The following is a 19488-nucleotide window of genomic DNA, read 5'->3' as shown; positions in this document are numbered from 1 at the left end:
TCCCAAAGTCTTTGGTTTTGCTGGTTCAATATCCTGCGATATTGCCCTCACTCTCTTGAGGCCCTCATCAACCTCCCTCAGTCAAGAACTCTACAGAACTTCTTAGCTTTGGCCTCCTTCTGGGTGATGTAGCTGGGATGCAAAGGGAAAGGGGAAGCAGGTCCCTCAATGGTAGAGGCTGGTATACAACAGTCTCCACTAACTATAGTCCTGGGCTTCACTTCTGAGTTCCCCGTCAGCAAAAGGGAAAATTTCTGAATAGAGCAGAGTTGCAGAGGTGAACAGAGGATACAACCTCCCGCTTCCACTTTCAGACAGTGCCCCACCCATCAAACCCAGATCTCTGCTGAGAAAAGGGAGGTTGCCAACACTGAGATCCCTGCCACTTCCATTCCCTTCCTCCCCTCCCCAATACTGACGTACAGAAAGACCAGCGAAGTACAAGCTCCATCTTTAATCTCATCTTCTAGTCCAAGCCTTGTTCACTGGCACCCTGTCAAATGAGCATGTGGACAAACAGCAGGAAATCACCTTGTACATTTCCAGATTCACCATGAGAGACCGGCCCTGAGAGGAGCTGGGTTTCTCCAGGGGGACTTCCATCAGTGGCTGGTTTTCCTTTCTGGAGTCAGATGATGAAGGTGTAAATGAGGAGATGATCTTCCATTCCTTGTAAGCCTGAACAACAACGACAAATTAAAGACCAACGGAATAGGCTTTTGAACTGTACACACAGCCTCCTCTCTGGGCCTCATGGAGAATTAAGCCCCGCTTCTCCTGGCATGGGGGTGAGGCCTTCAGCCCCATCTCTGAGGAGGGGGCCATCCTATGGCCTCAGAGTGGGGGCGGTGGGGGTTCATGTTGTGCAAACAGGGATCAGGGAAGCTACCATGAAAACTCCCCCAGACACATGGCCAGGACAGCTGAGAAGCCAGGCACATGTGCACACTCCCAGGAGGAACGCTAACGGCCCAGGAAGTTCTTCTGATTGAAAGAATTTCAACAAGCAGTATGGGGAGAGGAACCCAGCGTCCTCACCCCTTTCTACAATGTGTTTAAGAGATACCACTTAAGGGCAGCCATTAAGACGCATGTGACAAAATTTTCTAACTAAATTATGTTAACCAAGGATGGAAAATTTAGGAGGTGTGGGGTATGCTGTGCAAGGTAGATGCTGAGGTCAGACAGACAGAACAAATTTACATCTCAGTTCTTCCACTTATTAGCTATGCGACCTTGGACAAATTGTTTATCTCTTCTATGTCTCATTTTCCTGCTCTGTAAAATGGGAATGACAGAACTACCCGAATCTGTTGGGAAAATAAAAGGAGATAATCAATGTCAAGTGTCTAAAACAATGCTTGACAAATAGTTGCTATTTTAGTCATTTTTCCCTTTACCCAAAGTCAAACCACAAAACCATAGTACCTGTGTACATCAGGGGTTGGCAAACTTTTATCTCTAAAAGGGCAGATAATAAGTATTTTTGGCTTTGTGAGCCTTATGGTCTCTCTCACAACTATGCAATTCTGCTATTATAGGGGAAGACCAGCCAGAGTCAATATGTAAATGAATAGGCAGGGTGTGTTTCAATAAAATGTTATTTTTCAACACTGAAATTGAATTTCATCTAATTTTCATGTGCCATGGAATACTGTTTTCCTTTTGATTATTTTTAACCAGTTAAAAATGTAAAAACCATTCTGGTGGGTGGTTTTTTTGTTGTTGGTGGTGGTGAGGAAGATTGGCCCTGAGCTAAACATCTGTTCTCAATCTTCCTCTTTTTGCTTGAGGAAGGTTGTGACTGAGCTAACATCTCTGCTAATTTTCCTCTATTTTGTATGTGGGATGCTGCCACAGCATGGCTTAATTGAGAGGTGTGAAAGTCCGTGCCCAGGATGTGAACCTGCGAACCTGGGGCCACCCAAGCAGAGCACACAAACTTAACCACTATGCTACCAGGCTGGCCCTGTAAAAACCATTCTTAACCCACAGGCCATCAAAAACAGGCCATGGGCTGGATTCGGCCCCCAGGTCATGGTTTACAGACCCCAGTGAAGCCAAAGTGCCCAGATTACATGCAGTATTGAGAGTCCAGAATTCCTATGAAATTTCAGATTTCATACTCTACCATGTCTCAAGAGTAGGTAGTCAACTTTCCTAGCCTTTACTTTTTGATTTATAAAATGGGCTACTTGCCACTTATGTACCTTCTCAAGAATGATGAAAACACGGGGTGGGCACAGTTCCTGACCTCCTTTAAGTTACTCCATTACCTAAACTATATAAATATTAGGTTAAATGCTTTAAACACTATGTACTAAATAAAAATGGCTACGCCACTAACCAATTATGGAATTAATCACCATGTTCTGAAAAGAGATACGAATCACATAATCATTTAAGTAGTTGGAAGGTAAAAAAAACTTTAGGACATATTTATGACTGTCCTCTTTGTAAAGCTGTTTACACAGCTGAATCGTTTGCCAAAGAAAGCAGGAAAAGACACAAGTGCTTGAGATCTGGGAGGCTCCCGCGGCAGACAGCAGGAGGCGCAGACCGCTGACCTTGGAGAGCTAGTGATGTCCTATGTATTTTAAAACTGCTGAATGAGAAGCAAAAGCTGCTCGAATGGCACACACATGACTAACCTGTTTCCGTGAACAAAACACATTTTACTTTCAAGATAGACTTCCAGGAGTGAGAATGTGTATTTGTGGCAAGAATATAGGCCTGCAGCACTTCTGGCAAGAAAGGAGGAAGCATTTAAAAGTCTCCCAGCTTCTTCTATTGGGATTAACAGTTGCAAAGGAAAAGGGCTTTGATTCAACTAGTAAGCCTACCGTTGTGGGGTCTGTGCTCTAAGTTAGTTAAGCAACCCACAAAAGTTGTGGTTTTCAAAGTCCCTCCAGTGTTACTCACATGTGACTGTGAAGGAAAGGACTCCTCGCTGGGGCAGGAGAGTCCCCAGAGGAGGAGAGTTTGGGGGTGACTGGGAGAATGGCTGCCTCTCTCCAAAATGAGGCAAAATCCTACAACAGAAGGACTTGTTGTAACCATTCCTCAGTTCCTTCCCCATCTCAGAAGATGGCCCTGGTGACCATGTGGTTGAACAGGTTAACAGTAAATATCCTCTAGAGAGAAGAATAACAAACTAGAGCAACAAGAACCCCCCTACACAAACACACACACACACATGCACACAGGCGCACACACACACGTGCAAAAAGAGTGCCTGCCAGAAACACAAACAGGGTGGAAGAAGAGGCCAGAGATGGAGAGAGGAGCTCTCCACTGTTCCCCTACATCAAATAGCAATTACTATCCAGCAGCCTCCAGCTAGTCACCCCGAAAGAAACCCCACGTGAGCAGTCAACCACGGGTGACTGGGGACTTATGTGATCTCTGTCTTTCCTCTCTGAGTAAAGCATTTCCTCTCATTTGCTGACTAACGATTTTTGGTCTTGTGGTTGTAAATGATAAACTGAGGGTGTACTTTGTCCCAGCAAATGCATTTACATTCCCTGGTAATTGGGAAGCATGACCTCAGAAGTCAAAAAGAAGTCTTATTGTGTACATAGGGTGTACATAGGATGAAGCGAATGTTACCAAAAGATTCAATTGTTTTAATTTTGTGCAACTCACTGAGTCATTGGTGGAGGCATAGGGTCAAGATATCCAGGCCTTTGCCATTTCCAGGATCAAAGTGAGACAGAATAACTGGGTTTTTCTCTCACAGAGTCGGCTACAAGTTACAGATCCCTAAGTCCAGAACTCCTCGAGCTTCTTACTAGCACAAGCATACATCTGGCATTTAATAAGGACAGGAATAACAAAGTTTTACCCCTTCCTCTTTTAGGAGAATCTCAGTGCAACCATGACCAATGGATATATTATGAGAAAAAAAAGTCCTCAGAGATTAAAAATGGTTCCAGGGTTAATAAGAGTGCATCTGATTTTATTAGCAAAAATCAATAGAAAAGGAACGTACTTAAGGTGTGGCAATGATATACTCATTGTGGAAGCTTCTGGAATTCAATCTGCATGCGGGGCTTTAAAAGGAAGGAAGTGCAGTGGAAAGATCAGGAGACTTAGAACTCAGAGCACCTGAGTTTATCTTCAGGCTCTGCCACCTATATTATGCCTGTGGGTAATTTACTTAATTTCCATGACCCTTGGCTTTATCTATAGAATGAAGGTAATAAAAATACATACAACCCAAGAGGGTTGGCAGAGGATGCAGTGAAACAATTCATTCAAAAAGTACTTTATAAACTGTAAAGCACCCATAGAAATATTAATCATAGGTATTATCAAGGCAAATGTGACATTTAAAAAAAAGAACAGGAAAAAAACATAAGGACTCCACCTAAAAGGTCAGTTCTGGGGCAGATTTTAAGGTGTCAAAGCTAACAGTGCTCCTGACTTGGGGATGAAAAACAGCTCCTTCAAGCATGCACCATGTGCAGCAGGAAGTCTGCAACAGAGATCAGGACACAGCCAGCTAAGTTCTCAAAGGAGACCCCACAGAGCAGTCAGCAGCCAGTCTGAGCCCTCACCAAAAGATGCTGGTGAAGAGAAACCAGTGGCTAGAAAACCAAGGACAATGGCCTTGAGTTGGTGGCTCTACCCATAATGTACTGAGCTTGGGGAGAAAGATCATCACAAGGACTCAGGAGCCAAGTCAAAGCAATGGGCTAGCACAGAAGTCACTGGAGGTCAATCCAGGGACTCTTATACTGCCATCATCTGCATGGGCGGCAAGCAGTGGTGGGGAAGGCATGCCAGAAGAGAGCTCCCAGGCAAGGCGGCTGCTCTCGTCCCCCTCATTACCTGATCCAGTGGGCAGGAATCAAGCCTCATTTGTTTTCCTGGAGTTGTCTCTTTCTATGAATGATTTTGCCCAGTTCTGTCCTCATAAGGTGGACACTGCTAACCTTACCTTCACTTGTAAGGCTTTCCTTAGAGCTTGCTCCAACTTGAGCATCCTTGGGAGTCAAGGATAACAGCAGCAAGTGAAAACCGGAAGCTGGCACTTGGGTACCAGGCATTGAGAAGAGACGAACAAGAGAGCAGGAAAGGACAGGGCACAGGGAGAACCAGCCCATGACACACTATGAAACAACACACAGCCATTGTCACAACCCACATCCAAACACACAAAGCCCCACAACAAATGGATGATGCTCCAAAACAGAAACAGGCACCTGTGACAAACTCTTTTCTACTCAGCTCCAAATTCTCTTTCTCAGATTAGAAGTGTAGCTCATACACATTCATGCGTTGTGTGAAGAGAATTCAGTATGACGTACCTCAGAATCAGTAAAAAAGTTGTAAAGAAGGACATCATCAAATTCTAAGCCTTTGGCTTCATAAACTGTTAGCACAAGTGCTAACCCCAGTTCTTCTGGAATTTTCTCCTTTGCCATTTCATTGGCTACAAGAATTACCTGGGAAAAAAAAAATGAAGATGGGGAGAAAAAAACATCAAATTCTACAAAGAGGAATCTGGTAAAGCCCAGTCTACTTCTATGAGAGGCATGTAATGTTTTTAAAGAGAAGTGGCCAGTATGGCCTTGGTCAGTCAGGCTAGTGGAAATATTAACAACGAGTCACTCATCCATCTCTGAAACTTACCCATTCTGGGACAGGGGCTGTTGATTCTACTTTGTGGAATAATTCAGCTTCTCAAACTATTTTTCAAATGCAAACCGCCTTTTATTTCAAAACATACGATCCCAAGAAGCTCACCTGGTGGGCTCCAAATTCAATGGGCTGGGTTTTCCTTTTGTTCCCTCGAAGCAAAATTGCCAAGTCGCTTACACTACAAGACTCTAGGACAGTTGGTTTGGGACCATCAAAGAGGCCAGAATCTCTTGGAAGGCGATCAAAAGATTCTGGGAAATAGAACTGAAGTAAATCTACCACTCCAGACGCCAGATTGAGGATTCCTGGGATGAAACAAAGAACACATCAGACCCTGAACAACATGACAACACGGCTGGGTTTTTTTGGGTTTGTTTTTTTCTTTCGGTTTTGTTTTTTTCCCTGAGAAGTAGTATTGGCCCTGATAGTATATATAATTGCAAGCCAATTTCCATTTCCCATTAGATTACCACCTGGGCTCTGAGCTGTATTACTATGGGTCCAGTGGATGAAGGCAGAAATGTGTTGCTGTGCTAAGGAGATTTTTATAGGATCTCATCCCCAACCTGCATTTATGTTAGGGAAAATTACCTATAAAGTCAAAGCAGAAATGTAATCTAAACAATTAGAGCTGTTAAAATGCTAAAAGACGACGCTAGTATAGATGGTAAGGAAGCAAGAACTATCCTGTCCCCTCTCACCGGTGCTTAGAGCACTGGAGACAATGTTACCATGGGAACATGGGAACAGCAGTGCTGGATGTGAGCTGGGGGCAGCAACCACAGCCTCCACTGCCCTTTTCCACCAAGTTTATACCCAGCTGAGAAACGACTATACTAAGAAAAATTGTCAGAGGTGGAGAAAGGATTTTCCAAAGAGCTTTCTCCCTGTGTCCCATTTTTGTGTAAGCTCCGAAGTAACCCTGACAGTGATTGGGACTGAATACTCCCATACAACAGGCACCTTCAGAAAAATCACCCTGTGGAATCTTCACAACATCCCAGTGAGACAGATTAGACAATCCTGCTTTTACCAACTGGAACTCCAAGGTCTGAGAAGTTAGTAAACACCTCCAAGTGACAGGATTTGAAGCTGGGTTAAACACAGATCATCCTGGGTCTCTGCACTATTCTTATGGGCCATATGCCCTTTGCCTGATACCAGATAGAATACTATGTTCTTGATAGAACCGCATGGAATGGACTTATGTGTCCCCATTGCTATTACCTAATAGTAAAGGGAAATTTTACTATCCAATACGACTATTATTAAAAGTATACAGTATAAATCATGAGGACAGGTGGAAACTGCTGAATCTAAGCAAATCAGCTGCTGCTGTGGTTCCCTCCCCACTAAGAGCCAGCAAAGGCAGGGATGTACACTAATGGGGGAGTCAGAAAAGGGCACAAAAGTGTTGACTATAGTGGAAATCTGGAATCCACTTAAACAGCCTTCTGGGGAACAAGATAAATAATTTTTTACATGAACATACTCAAAGAATAAAAGGTAGATCTTCAATAAAGAGGAATGAAGGACTGATACATGCTACAACATGGGTGAGCCCTGAAAACAGTAAGCCAAAGCAGCAGACACCAAAGGCCACGTATGGCAGGGTTCCATTTCCATGAAATGTCCAGAATAAGCAAATCAGAGAGACAGAAAGATTAGTAGTTCCCAGGGAGAGACAAGGAGAGGATGAGGAGTGACTGCTAACAGTTATGAGATTTCTTTTTGGGGCAATGAAAATGTTCTGAAATTAGATAGGGGTAATGGTCACACAACCTTGTAAATATATTAAAAACCACTAAATTGCACATTTTAAACAGATGGTTGTTGTGCTGTGTGAATCTCAATTTAAAAAAAGAACAGGGACCAGCCCCGCTGCCAAGTGGTTAAGTTCACACACTCCACTTCAGCGGCCCAGGGTTTCACTGGTTCTGATCCTGGGTGTGGACATGGCACCGCTCATCAGGCCATGCTGTGGCAGGTGGCCCACATAGCACAACGAGAGGCACTCACAACTAGAATATACAACTATGTACTGGGGGGTCTTTGGGGAGAAGAAGACGGGGAAAAAAAAGAGATTGGCAACAGTTGTTAGCTTAGTTGCCAATCTTTAAAAAACAAATAAATAAAAGATAGGGGAAAATATTCACTAAACATAGTATATATTCACGTGTGTGATAAATGCATATAATGTAATAAAGAAATAAGAGCAGAAGGAAATGAAAGAAAATGTTAGTAGTGAGCGGCCTTACAGGTAGCTTGTAATTCTTTTTAAAATTGTATGCGTTTTCTAAAGTCTCTATTCAAAGTCTCTAAAATCTAGTACATATTATTTGGGCTTTTTCTGGTTCTATATACAGAAACAAATACACACAGTCTTCCCTCCGTCTCAAGAGTGGAGGTGGGAGATGGGGTTTATATAGTAATTGTCCAAGTGGGTTATTTAGCAAAAAAAAATAATAGGAACAACTCCCTTTGCCATGCTCTATCTCGCTGATCATGAAAGCTGCTGGCCCCAGACGAGTGGTGCTGAACCAGGGGTACACATCAGAAAGAGGGGCTCATTCAACTACCATGCCAAGTCCTCTCTACTGGACCCAACAATGGAAGAGAGGATGCCACTGGAGCCACAACCTGAGGACAAAGAAACATGAGCTATGAGTCATGGTCACCCAGCCTCCACACACTGCCAGGCAGGGTAGGAGCTCAATAAATGTTTCCTCAACACATGAGGGAAGGGAAGGGCTAGTATTTCCTATTAAGAACATAAATTACTTTGCACCAGCTCTTCCCACACAGCAAGAGTCCCAGGTGTAAGATCATGGAAGAGCAAGAAGTTGAGCTGCTCAAAACCATCAAGATCTTCTGATTCACAGGCAACATCAGTGGGGACTTCAAGAGCCCTGGAAAGCTGGGCTGAATTCTGTTGTGTATGCTATACTCCGGGAGGCTACCTGGTTTCTAAATGTCTTCTGAATCCTTGGCTAAACAAATCAGAATTGTAATCTAATTTTACAATGTGTGTGTGTATGTGTGTATGTGTATGGATGTGTGTGTGTGTGTAAGTATATGTATATGTGTGTGGTATATAAGTGTTTTCTCTTTTCATCAAACCAAAACCTATGTGAAATGAATCTATGAAAAGAGCATCCGTCAAAAACCTACAATAAACATCAGACTTAAATGGTGAAATGTTAGAAATATTTCTATTAACTTGAGAAATAACACAGAGATGCCTGTTATCACTTCTATTTAAGGTTGTAACCAATGAAATATGATAGGAAAAACAAATGACAAGTATGGAAAAGAAGATAAAAACTGTCTATATCTGCAGAAAAATGCCAAAATCTAAAAGTTAGAATGTTAGATAAGCAAGATTGTTAGATATCAGATCAACATACAAGAACCAATGGCATTCCTCCACACTAATAGCAACTGATTAGAAAATATAAAAAAATTAAAAAATGGCAGCCATCATAGTAACAAAAAGTATAAGATCCATTGGGGACAAATCTAACAGCTGTGTAAAATGTCTGGGGAAAATTATAAAATAGTATTGAAGGCAATAAAAGAAGACCTGAATAGAGAAATACGTCAAGATTATGGTTCAGAAATCCCAATAACGTAAAGATGAGAATTCTTCCCAAAGAGCAACAAATTCAATGAAATTCTAACCAAAATTAAAAAAAGTGGTTATTGAAGCTTGATAACTATCATAAATATGATACTGTGATAATAGCACAAGAACAGACAAAAAAGGCAAATCAAATAAAATAGTGATGCCAAAAACAGATTCACAGATATGCAAAAAAAGCAGCATTACAAATCAGAGGAAGGATGGAGTATGAGGAAACAGTGTCAGCACAACTGATTATCCATATAGAAAAAAGTAAAATTAGATCACAGAAGGGTTATTTCAATAAAGACAATATCACACCACACATACATTTTAGATTAAACTTAATTAATTAAATTGACCCAAATTTAAATCTGTCTAAACATGAAAAGCAAAATTTTAAACCATTAGAAGACTATAGAGGAGAATATCTTAACTCCAGATCAGAAGGATTTCTTAAGACACAAAAAAGCAAATCTTAAAATATTCACAAGTTAAAATTTAAAAGTATCTGCCTACTAAAGAGCACCATTAATTATATACCTTCTTACCATTAATAAAGTTAAAAAGACAATCCACATAATTGGGGAAAGAACCTGCAATACACATAACCAACAGAGGACGTGAAGGCAAAATCCATAGAGAATTCTTAACAAATCAATTAAAAAAACCCAACTCACTAAAAAAGGAGCAAAGGAGTAGAACAGGCCATTCACAGAATACAGAACGGCCAGGAAACACATGAAAAGATGCCACTTCTCAGGAAAATGGAAATTCAAACCACAGCAGATGTCATTTCACACCCACCAGGAGAGCAAAGCAAGAAGATATAACATAGACCCAAAGAGATTTGCTCAGGAAGATTCACTCCAGGATTGTATGTCACAGTAAAAAATAGGCAGGAACCTAACGTACATCACTGGAAAGTGGATAAGAAATTGCAGCATAGTCACAAAATGGAATACTAACAGTGATTAGAATTGCATGGACCAGAGCTCCACATTATCAACATGCAGAAATCCCAAAACATAACATTAAGTAAAAATACGAAGTTGCTGAAAGATGTGTCTGGCATGATCCCACTAAATAAAGTTTCTAGATGTGTAAAATAATACTCTATATTGTTCATGGACACACGTACGACACAGGAGGTGAATTTGTGAACATTCTGTAAGCCATAAAGGTAGTATTCTGGCATTGGTGTCCTGTTATTTAAACCCTCTGTGCCTCAGTTTCCTGCTTTGTAAAATGGGAACGATGCCTACCTTGTGGTGGTGGTATAAGGATTAAGCACAGGTACCATACATAAACTGCTTAGCATCGTGCCTGGCACAGAGAAGGGGCACAACTGAGGTACAAAGTAAAAGCACCTGAGTGTACATTATCTCCCAGCACCTCCCACCCCTCCTTTTTCGCTTCTCTTTGGGAGAGAAGTTGCTTTAAGGATTAATGCCTTGTAATTGGTGTATTACTTTATATTGCATAAGCAGATGCTTCCAAAGTGCTGTAACAGAAGTTCTCAAGCAGTTTCAACGTTCCCCTGAAAATGTTCTCATGTTGTGGCAAACTTCCTAAGATGTAACTACTTAAAACTTCACTTCCACTGAACCACAGCTTGAATTATCAACCTGAGAATGAGTAGTGGCAGAAATCACAAGATCTCTCGTTCATGAGTGTTATTTACTAACAAACTCTGAAATACCTTCCTCACTTCAGCTACAAAAGCCTAACAAAATCTAGGCTGCAGCTTCAAAAGCAGCCCAAGGTCAGTGCCCAAGCACCTCCCTGCAGGCGAGCCCAAGACCTGGACATACCTGAATGGGACCTGTAATTCTGGTACAGCTGATGGATCTTCTTGGGCTTCCGGACGGCATACTGTTTGTCTACGGTGTTTTTGCTGGCATAGTGGAACAGAGAGCGCAAATCACTGAAGCGGAAGGCCACGCCCTTCATGATGCTCTGGGCTGTGTCCCCAGTGAGGAACATGGCATTGGGGTCATTGATGCATTTCATCAGCAGTGCTAGCTCCGCTTGAGTGAAGTCCTGAATCTCATCACCATACAGCTCATGGATGGACCACGGGAGCACCTTGAGCTTTGACAGCCTCCGGGACAGGTTGTATAGAACATCCTCTTCATCAAAATAACCTTTCTGAGACCTGATCTGCTGATACAGGCAAAAGAGACTGTAGATCTCACTTCGGTCTTCCTTGAAATTAGGGGACCGCTTCTTCCCTAATTTCTTATACTCTTCTTCCGTGAGTCTCCCCTGGGGGGAGCTGAGGGCCTCAAAAGACCCCTTCAGAAAAGATTTTATTTCTTTCCAAATCAGGGCAGGGTTGTAGGAGGTTTTCCCTTTGATCATTTTGGGCCATATTTCATTAGTGAACACCTCAAATGTCACGTACACCCGGGGGTCACTCTCACAGAGACGTGTTTCCACAGCTTTATCCTCTTCGCTGTAGTCCCCATCCACCTCAGCCTCCTCCTCATCCTCCTGCCAGTTGGGGATGGTCAACTCTTCCTGCGTGGACCATCCTACGATGGTTCTTTTCAAACTGCCATCTTCATTTCTCAGAAAAAATGGATTGGGCATAGAAGCATCAAGCAAGAGGAGCAGCTGCTTGGAAGTGACAAACAAAGGAAAGTTCTCGTCCCTCAGGTCCTGGAGTTTGTGAACGTTGGGTTCCAATGGTTTGTAGTGACTGGTGGCCTTGGTAGACTTGGAAAGTTCAATGAAATTCCTCTGCACCTCCTGGCACAGGACGTGGTTCTTGGTCACGAAGATCTGATGTAAATGCTCCAGCTGGTGAGGATGTTCTGAGGTGCATACTTCTGCTGCTTGGCCAGACCCTCCTGGCTCCCCACTGGCTCCCCCAGCACAGGCGTCACTCTCCTGCTCCTCATCTATGCTCTCCACTGTTTCCACTTCAGTGGACCCTTCCTCTTCCTCGTCATCGTCCTCCTCCTCCTCCTCTTCTTCCTCTTCCTCCCCACCTGGACCCTCCTTTTCGGGTTCCACTTCCAACCTTCTCTTCAGCCAGATCTGTTTGGCCAACAGCGGGCTTCCTGCCTGCTCGGCTTTTTCCCAGTAAACATGGAATTTCTTCCACAGCCTGTACAAGCAGCAAGTTGTCTTCCCAGTGCCGCTCCTCCCAATGAGGATGATGGGCTCCAGTGGCCTGGGGTTAATGTTGATCACAGCATACTCGCGTTCGCCCACCCGGAAGGGGTACTCCACCGTTGCTGTCATTTCATTGAGGATGTTGAAGGCCATGTTGGTGCTGAAGCTGTGGAACTTCATGATGTTGTACTCTGTCTCCACTGCGCTGGCTGGAGGGAAGTACTCGGGGTTCACGTGCTCCCTGCTTTTCTCGGCCTCTGTGTCCTCCACATAGCAGCGGGGTATCCGATTTTGGATTTTCATGTTGGCTACCACGTGGCCTTTATTGATACCCTTCAGCTTCTTCCGCAGGATGCAAGACAAGCCACGGTTGTAGGCATTGCAGATGGCCCTGATGGAGTCCGACAGTTTGCAGTGATCTAAAACTATGTCCCAGATCCGGATGATTTCTGTGTAGACGCGCCCTGACTTCTCCACAGAGTGCGAGTTCCGCTCTGTGGCGATGATCTTCTCTGGGTTCTCACTGCATCGAGGGGAGAAGTCAATGGCGAGCTCCCACAGCATCCGGGCACCTTTGTCCAGCTTGGCCTCAAAGAGCTGGATGCTTCCTTTCAGGTGCTTCAGCCGCTTCTGCAGGCCCTGGGTCCACTCACCGTTCCCCAGCTGCTGGATGGCTAGGATGATTTTCTTCTTCATGACCTTGGACATTACCTTACTGGACAGCTTCTTCAGCATCTCAGAAGTACACTCAATCTCCCACGTCATGTTCTCAAAGTCCTGGAGGCAGGCCTCAATCTCCTGCACACTCCAGTCGTCCTGATCTTCGCCACCCTCCTTTCTTCTGTGACCAGCAGGAATGAGCTGCGAGGCCCCAAGGCCTGCCTGAGCATGCCCTTCTCCTGCTCTATGGGGGGCACGGTTGTTCCCACTACAGTCAGAGCCCCCTGGCCCCAGGGCTCGTTGGAGCTTGTCTTTCTTCACGTCTGTGCCAGCTCCTGTCTCTGGAGGCTTAGAGACCTGAGGACAGTCCTCTGGGAGGGACGTATCCAATTCAACCTGCTGAATCAAAACTGTGATGTTCTGCACAAGGCGGTCTCTCAGAGAGCAGGGCCTGCCAGCTCCAGGCCCCTGCCTCATCACCTGAGCATCCACAGGAGTCTCCCAGCTGTCAGGAACCACGGTTCCTTCGGGCAGGGTTCTGGTGACACTGCATGGTGGAGACTTGGATGAAACCTGGGACTTGAGGTGAGACGCGTGACCAGGGGCAGCCGACCTCAGGAGCTTCGAGTGGGCAGCAGAGTCCTGCCGGCTCTTCCGCCTGCTCTCCGTCAGGGCTTTGTTCCAGGCCAAGAGCAGAGCATCATTCTTCTTAATCCGGTGCCGTGCGTCTTTGCCTTCTTTGTTCTTCAGGTTGAAGTTGATGTCAAACTTCACCAGCAGATCTATCAGCTTGTTCATGCGCTTCATCATGCCCTTCTGGAAGAGGATGTGCATCAGCGTGTTCCCATTACTGTCCTGGGTGTTGGGATTGAGGTAGTGAAATTCAGTGGGGTTGGACCCGAATAGATCCAACAGGTGGCTGAGGAAGCTAAAACCAATGTCAGCTGAAAAACACAAACAAAACTTGTGAGTGCTGAGCTGCTCTTCTCAGGGAACAGAGACCCCTGGATCTGAAAGAGATGCCAGCCAGAAGCATCTCAGAACACTGAACTTCCCCAAGTATTTGATAACCCAGGGGTTCTCAACCAGGGGCGACTTGCTCCCCAGGGGACATTTGGCAATGTCTACAAACATTTTTGACTGTCACAATTTGGGAGGTGCTACTGGCATCTAGTGGGTGGAGGCCAGGGATGCTGCTAAACATCCTACAATGCACAGGACAGCCCCCCAAAGCAAAGAATTACCCAGCCCAAAGTCAATGGTGTCAAGGTTGAGAAACCCTGAAATAACCTTATAATATTCCAATAAGATTCTTTATGTCAGGACCCTTGAAAATGGAGTAAATAAATGTAAAGTATTTGTCAGCTACGGACAGCCAACTTTGAAACTTAAGCATCCTCATCAGTCAACTCACTCTGACCATCCACACCAGGATGGTCACTCCTTCCCATCAAGCTATGGGTGAGAACCAGATATGCGCAGCCCTGGCCAAGAAACGAGCCTTTTCCAGATTGTTGGTTTTCCCAGCAGGAGAGACCAAAAAGCATAGCATCAGTTCTGATATCCAGCTTCCTCCTCAAGGAAAAGACTGCTTAAGAAATAAAGGCTTACATTTGGTATCTAAAAAGATGTGGAGTGCTGCATGCAAAGGAGTATCGCCTTCCGTGATAGAAATATTGCGGGGGTCTGCACCCTTGGTCAAGAGAAGAAAAGCCAACTCGAAGTCCTCGCGTTTCAGGCACATGACCAGCGGCTTCTCCCGGCTGTCCTGGAGACCCTCAGGCAAAGCTGGAGGAGGCAGAGGACAAGGGTACTGTGAGTTGCAGCTTTCTGATGAGGCACAGCCTGGCTCACCTGAGGAGGATGGGACTGCTTCTGCCATTTATTCCTAGGGAAGAGCTGATGCTGAGCGACTTTCGAGGCCCACCTACCACCACCCTTTGTGGGACGCAAAGGCTTCCCAGCATCCTCAGAGTGGAAGCCCAACTCCTTCAAGTGTCCAAGGGCCTTGGCCCTTCCACCTCTCCAGCTCCCCGTCTCATCCCACCACAGGACCATGGACCCCACCAGTAGCACTGCCCTGGAGAGGGGACAGGGCCTACAAACAAAAGAAATCCCAGTGCTTGCCCAACACCAAACCTGACATATAGTCGGTGATCAAGACATGAGCACTGCTTCCTACAGCCTATGCTTCTGCAAAGCTTCTTCCCAAGATGCCTGTCCACCCTCAAACTGCCATCTTCCCTGACACCTCTCCACCCCCACATGCCTTCCTTTTAGCTGAGTCCACACCTCCGCTCTGCACTGCAGGCTCCCTGACCTCTACCCACGGCAGATCTGCAGCCCTTCTATGCATGCCTCCAGCAGCCATGCATCTACTCTCTGTCCTGGCTCCCTTGCGCCTGATCCCAGGGAGGTGCTCAATATGTGCTAGCTGAATCAGGAATAAAACAGGAATTCCATGACAGCCACGGTCTCCGGGCAAAGGTAGTAACACTCCATGCAAGGACTGTTTGAAGAAATAAACTGGAGGAGGCATTCCATCTACCTCCTGAAACCCGTGAGTAGAGCCAATGCCCAAAGGCTCTGTATGGCACTTTGAGAGCTGAGTACCAATGTGCCATTGCTCCTTCTGAAGGGCATTTCCCCTTAAACGGCAACACAAGCAGAAAACCACACAGCCAAGGTGCTCTTCCAAGAGTCAGCATACATGAATGCACTTAATATTCAAAACACCCTAAAAAAGAGGGGCTATGATCATTCCCATTCTATAAATGAGGAGATGAAGGCATAAATAGCCTGCCCAAGGCCACAGTTAGTAGTAGCATTAGTAGGGGTGGAAGGTAGGGACAGGAGGAGGCTGGTGTTTCCAAACGAGTTTTAAAGTAAAACCCAATCCTGCAAGGCGTCTGCACACTCCAGACACACAGCCAACCAAGTGTGACTGTGCTGATGAAAGTGGCAGATGACTCCACCCACCAATTATTTGGCTGTTTCTTTAAAAACAAGCATTTCAAATCCCAATCCGTTGATGAGAAAAGAATGCCACAGAGCCGACAAGGACCCACGTGGCATACTGAGCACAGGGAAGTCCAGCAGGGGGTCAGAAGGAAATGATCGCAGTGGGCTACACCAGGGCCCAGGAGCCCCTCCACATACCTGACTGAGGCTTCTCACACAAGACAGAAAGAGACGACAACAGAGGAACTGGAATTCATGAAAATGCAGAGTTCCTACAGGGCAACACCCACTGACGGGGCATTAAACCCATCACTGTTTCAAAATGAGAAGATGTGGAGGCAGAGAATGAGGCAGGATTTAAAGGATTCTCCACAATCAAGTGGAGACCCTGTGACAGGTGGTAGCCTGGGCTCCCATTGGACCACTCTCCAGTGCGTATCATCCAGGCAATCTCACCTCCACCATCTATCAGGCAGCCCAGGAGCTGTGTCCTCCGCTGGTCCCAGGTGCTGAGCTGGGGGATGATGGCACAGAGGTCGAGGGCCGAGAGGTCGCACTCTTTGATGAGGCCATCTCCCAGCGGCGGCTCCCCACTGACTTTGCGGGTCAGCAGCAGAAGCACTTCGGGCCATTTCTGTTTTTCCAGTAAAAACTTGATGAAGGTGTTGGCACAGTCACGATTAATGTCACAGACCAGGTCAGGAGGAATTTCTTTCAAAAATAAGAATAGACCACACTCCAGTAAAGGGTTCATATGATTTCTGCCCCCAACTACAACCCAACACATATATACATAATTAACACGGGTTACTGATCAGTGTTTTTAAGCACTGGGGAAACTATAAACAAGTAATTAATTACTTTGGGCAAGCTGCTTAACCACTTGTGAACATCAGTGTAAGCACAGATCACCTGGGAAGGTTAGAAATCCCCCCCAAGGAGCGTAGAGCCTGGCCCAGGAAGAGAGCAGAATGATGACTGTGTTGTAAGGAAGAATACTTAAGTTAGGGCATTCCACTGAGATCAAAAGGGCAAGAGCCTAGCTTAAATTTTGCATAATACTAAGAATGTGTCCTGCTTAAGAAACACTGAAATACAGGGAGATATTATAGAATGATTAAAAAGTCAAGATTTGTGGAATAATCACGAGAGGATGGTTTAACCTCCCATTCTTAATTTTGTTTCATGATACATAAGTATTTCCATCTGATTTCTGATGTCCGGAGACAGGATAACGATTCTCCCAGTTGAGACTGCTGGTATATCTTAAGGGTAGAAAACTTAAAATAGATCCTCAGTAGTACACAGATTGACAGATTTAGCAAATACAAATGCAGGATGCCAGTTAAATCTGCATTTCAGATAAACAAATAAATTTTTAGTAAAAGAATGTCTCATGCAATATTTGGGACATACTTATACTAAAAAAATATTGATTGTTTATCTGAAATTCAAAGTCAACCAACATTCTGTATTTTGTCTGGCAACCCTACCAGTAAGAAAGCAGTGAGGAAGCGAAGGGAAGACGTCAAGGGTTACCAAAATAAGAGTAATTTGATTTGCATTTGCTAGTTTTTCCTTCTCACCTTTTTCTAAGTTGTCTAAAATGAATGTTCATTTTAACATTTAAAATACTCATTTGAAAATAAGAAAAAAAATCAGTATAGGCCATCCTACTATCTTAAGAGGAATTGGCAAAATAGAAGTGTAAAATACAAACTTCTGTAATAGACATTTGTCATTTTTGTGCCCCAGAATCCGTTCGCTTGTCTTCTGGTAGCAGTGCTCTCCCACCTGCCAGGAGTCTCCATTCCACATGGCAGAGACGGGGGCAGCATAGGATTTGGGCCTAAGCCAGTCAGGATCCTCCATCCCTTGGACCACAGATACTGGTTCAGAGGTCTACACTGTGACCAAAAGTGGAGAACTCTTGTTCAAACCACTGAGAGAGAGATGCGTCTGCAGGTCCGAAATGCTGGACAAAGTCAGTGGTTAGAGACCTAGATCTTGTCTCTACAAAGAGTCTGAGATGGAAACCAACCAGAGGACAGCTGAATTGAAAGACGGGAGATACTGGGGCCTGCTGACATTGGGTAGATCCCTGAAGCCATGTGTACCTGAAGCCAGACTGGCATCCCTATTATGAGAGTCAAGAATACAACCTTTTTGCTGGTTTAAGCCAATTTGAATCTGTCTGTCACTTCCAACAGAAACAATCCTAAATAGCCTACCCAATGGACAATAAAGGAGACAAAGAAGAGAGAAAGGGGGAAAGTAAAGAGAGAAAAAAATTCAAAAGAGTTGGGTAGATTAGAGATGCTAGAAGAGAGCTGGGAGAAGACCTTCAGGAACAACACAAAGAGTGAGACACAGAAAGGAACAGAGAAAGTAACCTAGCCAAAGTGAGAGAAAGCAGAACCACCCCAACACACACAGTCCCCACAGAGAAAGAGAGAAAAGACAGAGCCCAGACCACAAAATGCAAAGGACAACAACATTCTCACCTTGGGGTCCCTTACGAGATTTTTACCAAACACCAATATGTCATGTTTTATTTTCGTAACCTTAAGTATAAATGAGTGTTGCCGCACAAAGGGCACAATCTGCTCACTGCAAGATAAAGCCAATCGTCAAGAGGCAAGATGGTGGCAGAGAAAGGGCATCTTATTACAGCTTGCAAGCAAGAGGGAAGATGGCCGACTTCCAAACGTCCAATGTCCAAAAGAATCATCTTAAGGGGGGCACAGAATCTTGAAGCAGTTATATAGGCCAGTGGGTTATAGGGGGGGAGGTCATAATTTTGACCCAAGAGTCACCACACCAGATCTTTCAGTTGTCATTGATGATAGCTATCAGCATAGACTCTCTGTTTGGGGGTCATCACATTCCTAAGGAACTCAAAAGAACGAAGTTATTGTCTTATTGCAGCTGGGAGGTATATGCACAAGCAGGGGTCAGAAAAGCTACAGAGCAGGTGGATCTCCTGAAGGGTACATATCCAGGGTTAGTTAGTCAGAGGTCATTCAAAGTTACAATATGGTTTCTTGTCTATAATATGGCTTCCCTTCTGTCAACCTTGCGTTGAGCCAATTTCATGAGGACAGTCTTCATGGGTGTGGGGCAGATGACATCAAGTCCAAAAGCCAAAGGCTCCCATTCCAGAGTCTCAGCTGTGCTGTTTATCTCTGACCCACTCATATCCAAGAGAGAAGATTGCTCTGGCAGCCTTGCCTCACTTCAACTTACCCTAACAGCTAATGGGTATCAGCATTTTATGTGTAGGACACTGGACTAAGTGCTGGACATCCATCATCTCATGAGGTTAGTTTCCCAGCCCAGGCAGGAATGAAGAAACCGAAGCCTAAAGAGGTTAAGTAATTGGCCCAAGGTCACAGATCTGCTAAGTGGTAGAGTTAAGATTCAAATGCAAAATATTCCAAGCCTTAAATACTACCCTAAAGAGAGCATTTTTGGTT

General features: G+C 44.7%; 1 protein-coding gene across 4 annotated transcripts in view; it reads right to left on the bottom strand.

The window, feature by feature from the left end:
• The window catches only part of TRANK1 (tetratricopeptide repeat and ankyrin repeat containing 1), a 98542-nt gene that overhangs the window by 22281 nt on the left and 56773 nt on the right, over nucleotides 1-19488 (bottom strand). For all 4 annotated transcript variants that reach the window (XM_070492342.1, XM_014845802.3, XM_070492343.1 and 1 more), the window contains 6 exons: nucleotides 16469-16723; nucleotides 14663-14839; nucleotides 11083-13995; nucleotides 5752-5951; nucleotides 5313-5450; nucleotides 532-678 (listed from right to left, as the gene is read on the bottom strand). In XM_070492342.1, coding sequence (XP_070348443.1) covers nucleotides 532-678; nucleotides 5313-5450; nucleotides 5752-5951; nucleotides 11083-13995; nucleotides 14663-14839; nucleotides 16469-16723 — 3830 coding nt within the window. The remainder of the gene's footprint in view (nucleotides 1-531; nucleotides 679-5312; nucleotides 5451-5751; nucleotides 5952-11082; nucleotides 13996-14662; nucleotides 14840-16468; nucleotides 16724-19488) is intronic.

The sequence above is a fragment of the Equus asinus genome, chromosome 21 (assembly GCF_041296235.1).
Source record: "Equus asinus isolate D_3611 breed Donkey chromosome 21, EquAss-T2T_v2, whole genome shotgun sequence".
Taxonomy (NCBI): domain Eukaryota; kingdom Metazoa; phylum Chordata; class Mammalia; order Perissodactyla; family Equidae; genus Equus; species Equus asinus.
The sequence above is the reverse complement of the archived record's forward strand: the minus strand, read 5'-3'. Positions and strand labels throughout refer to the sequence as shown.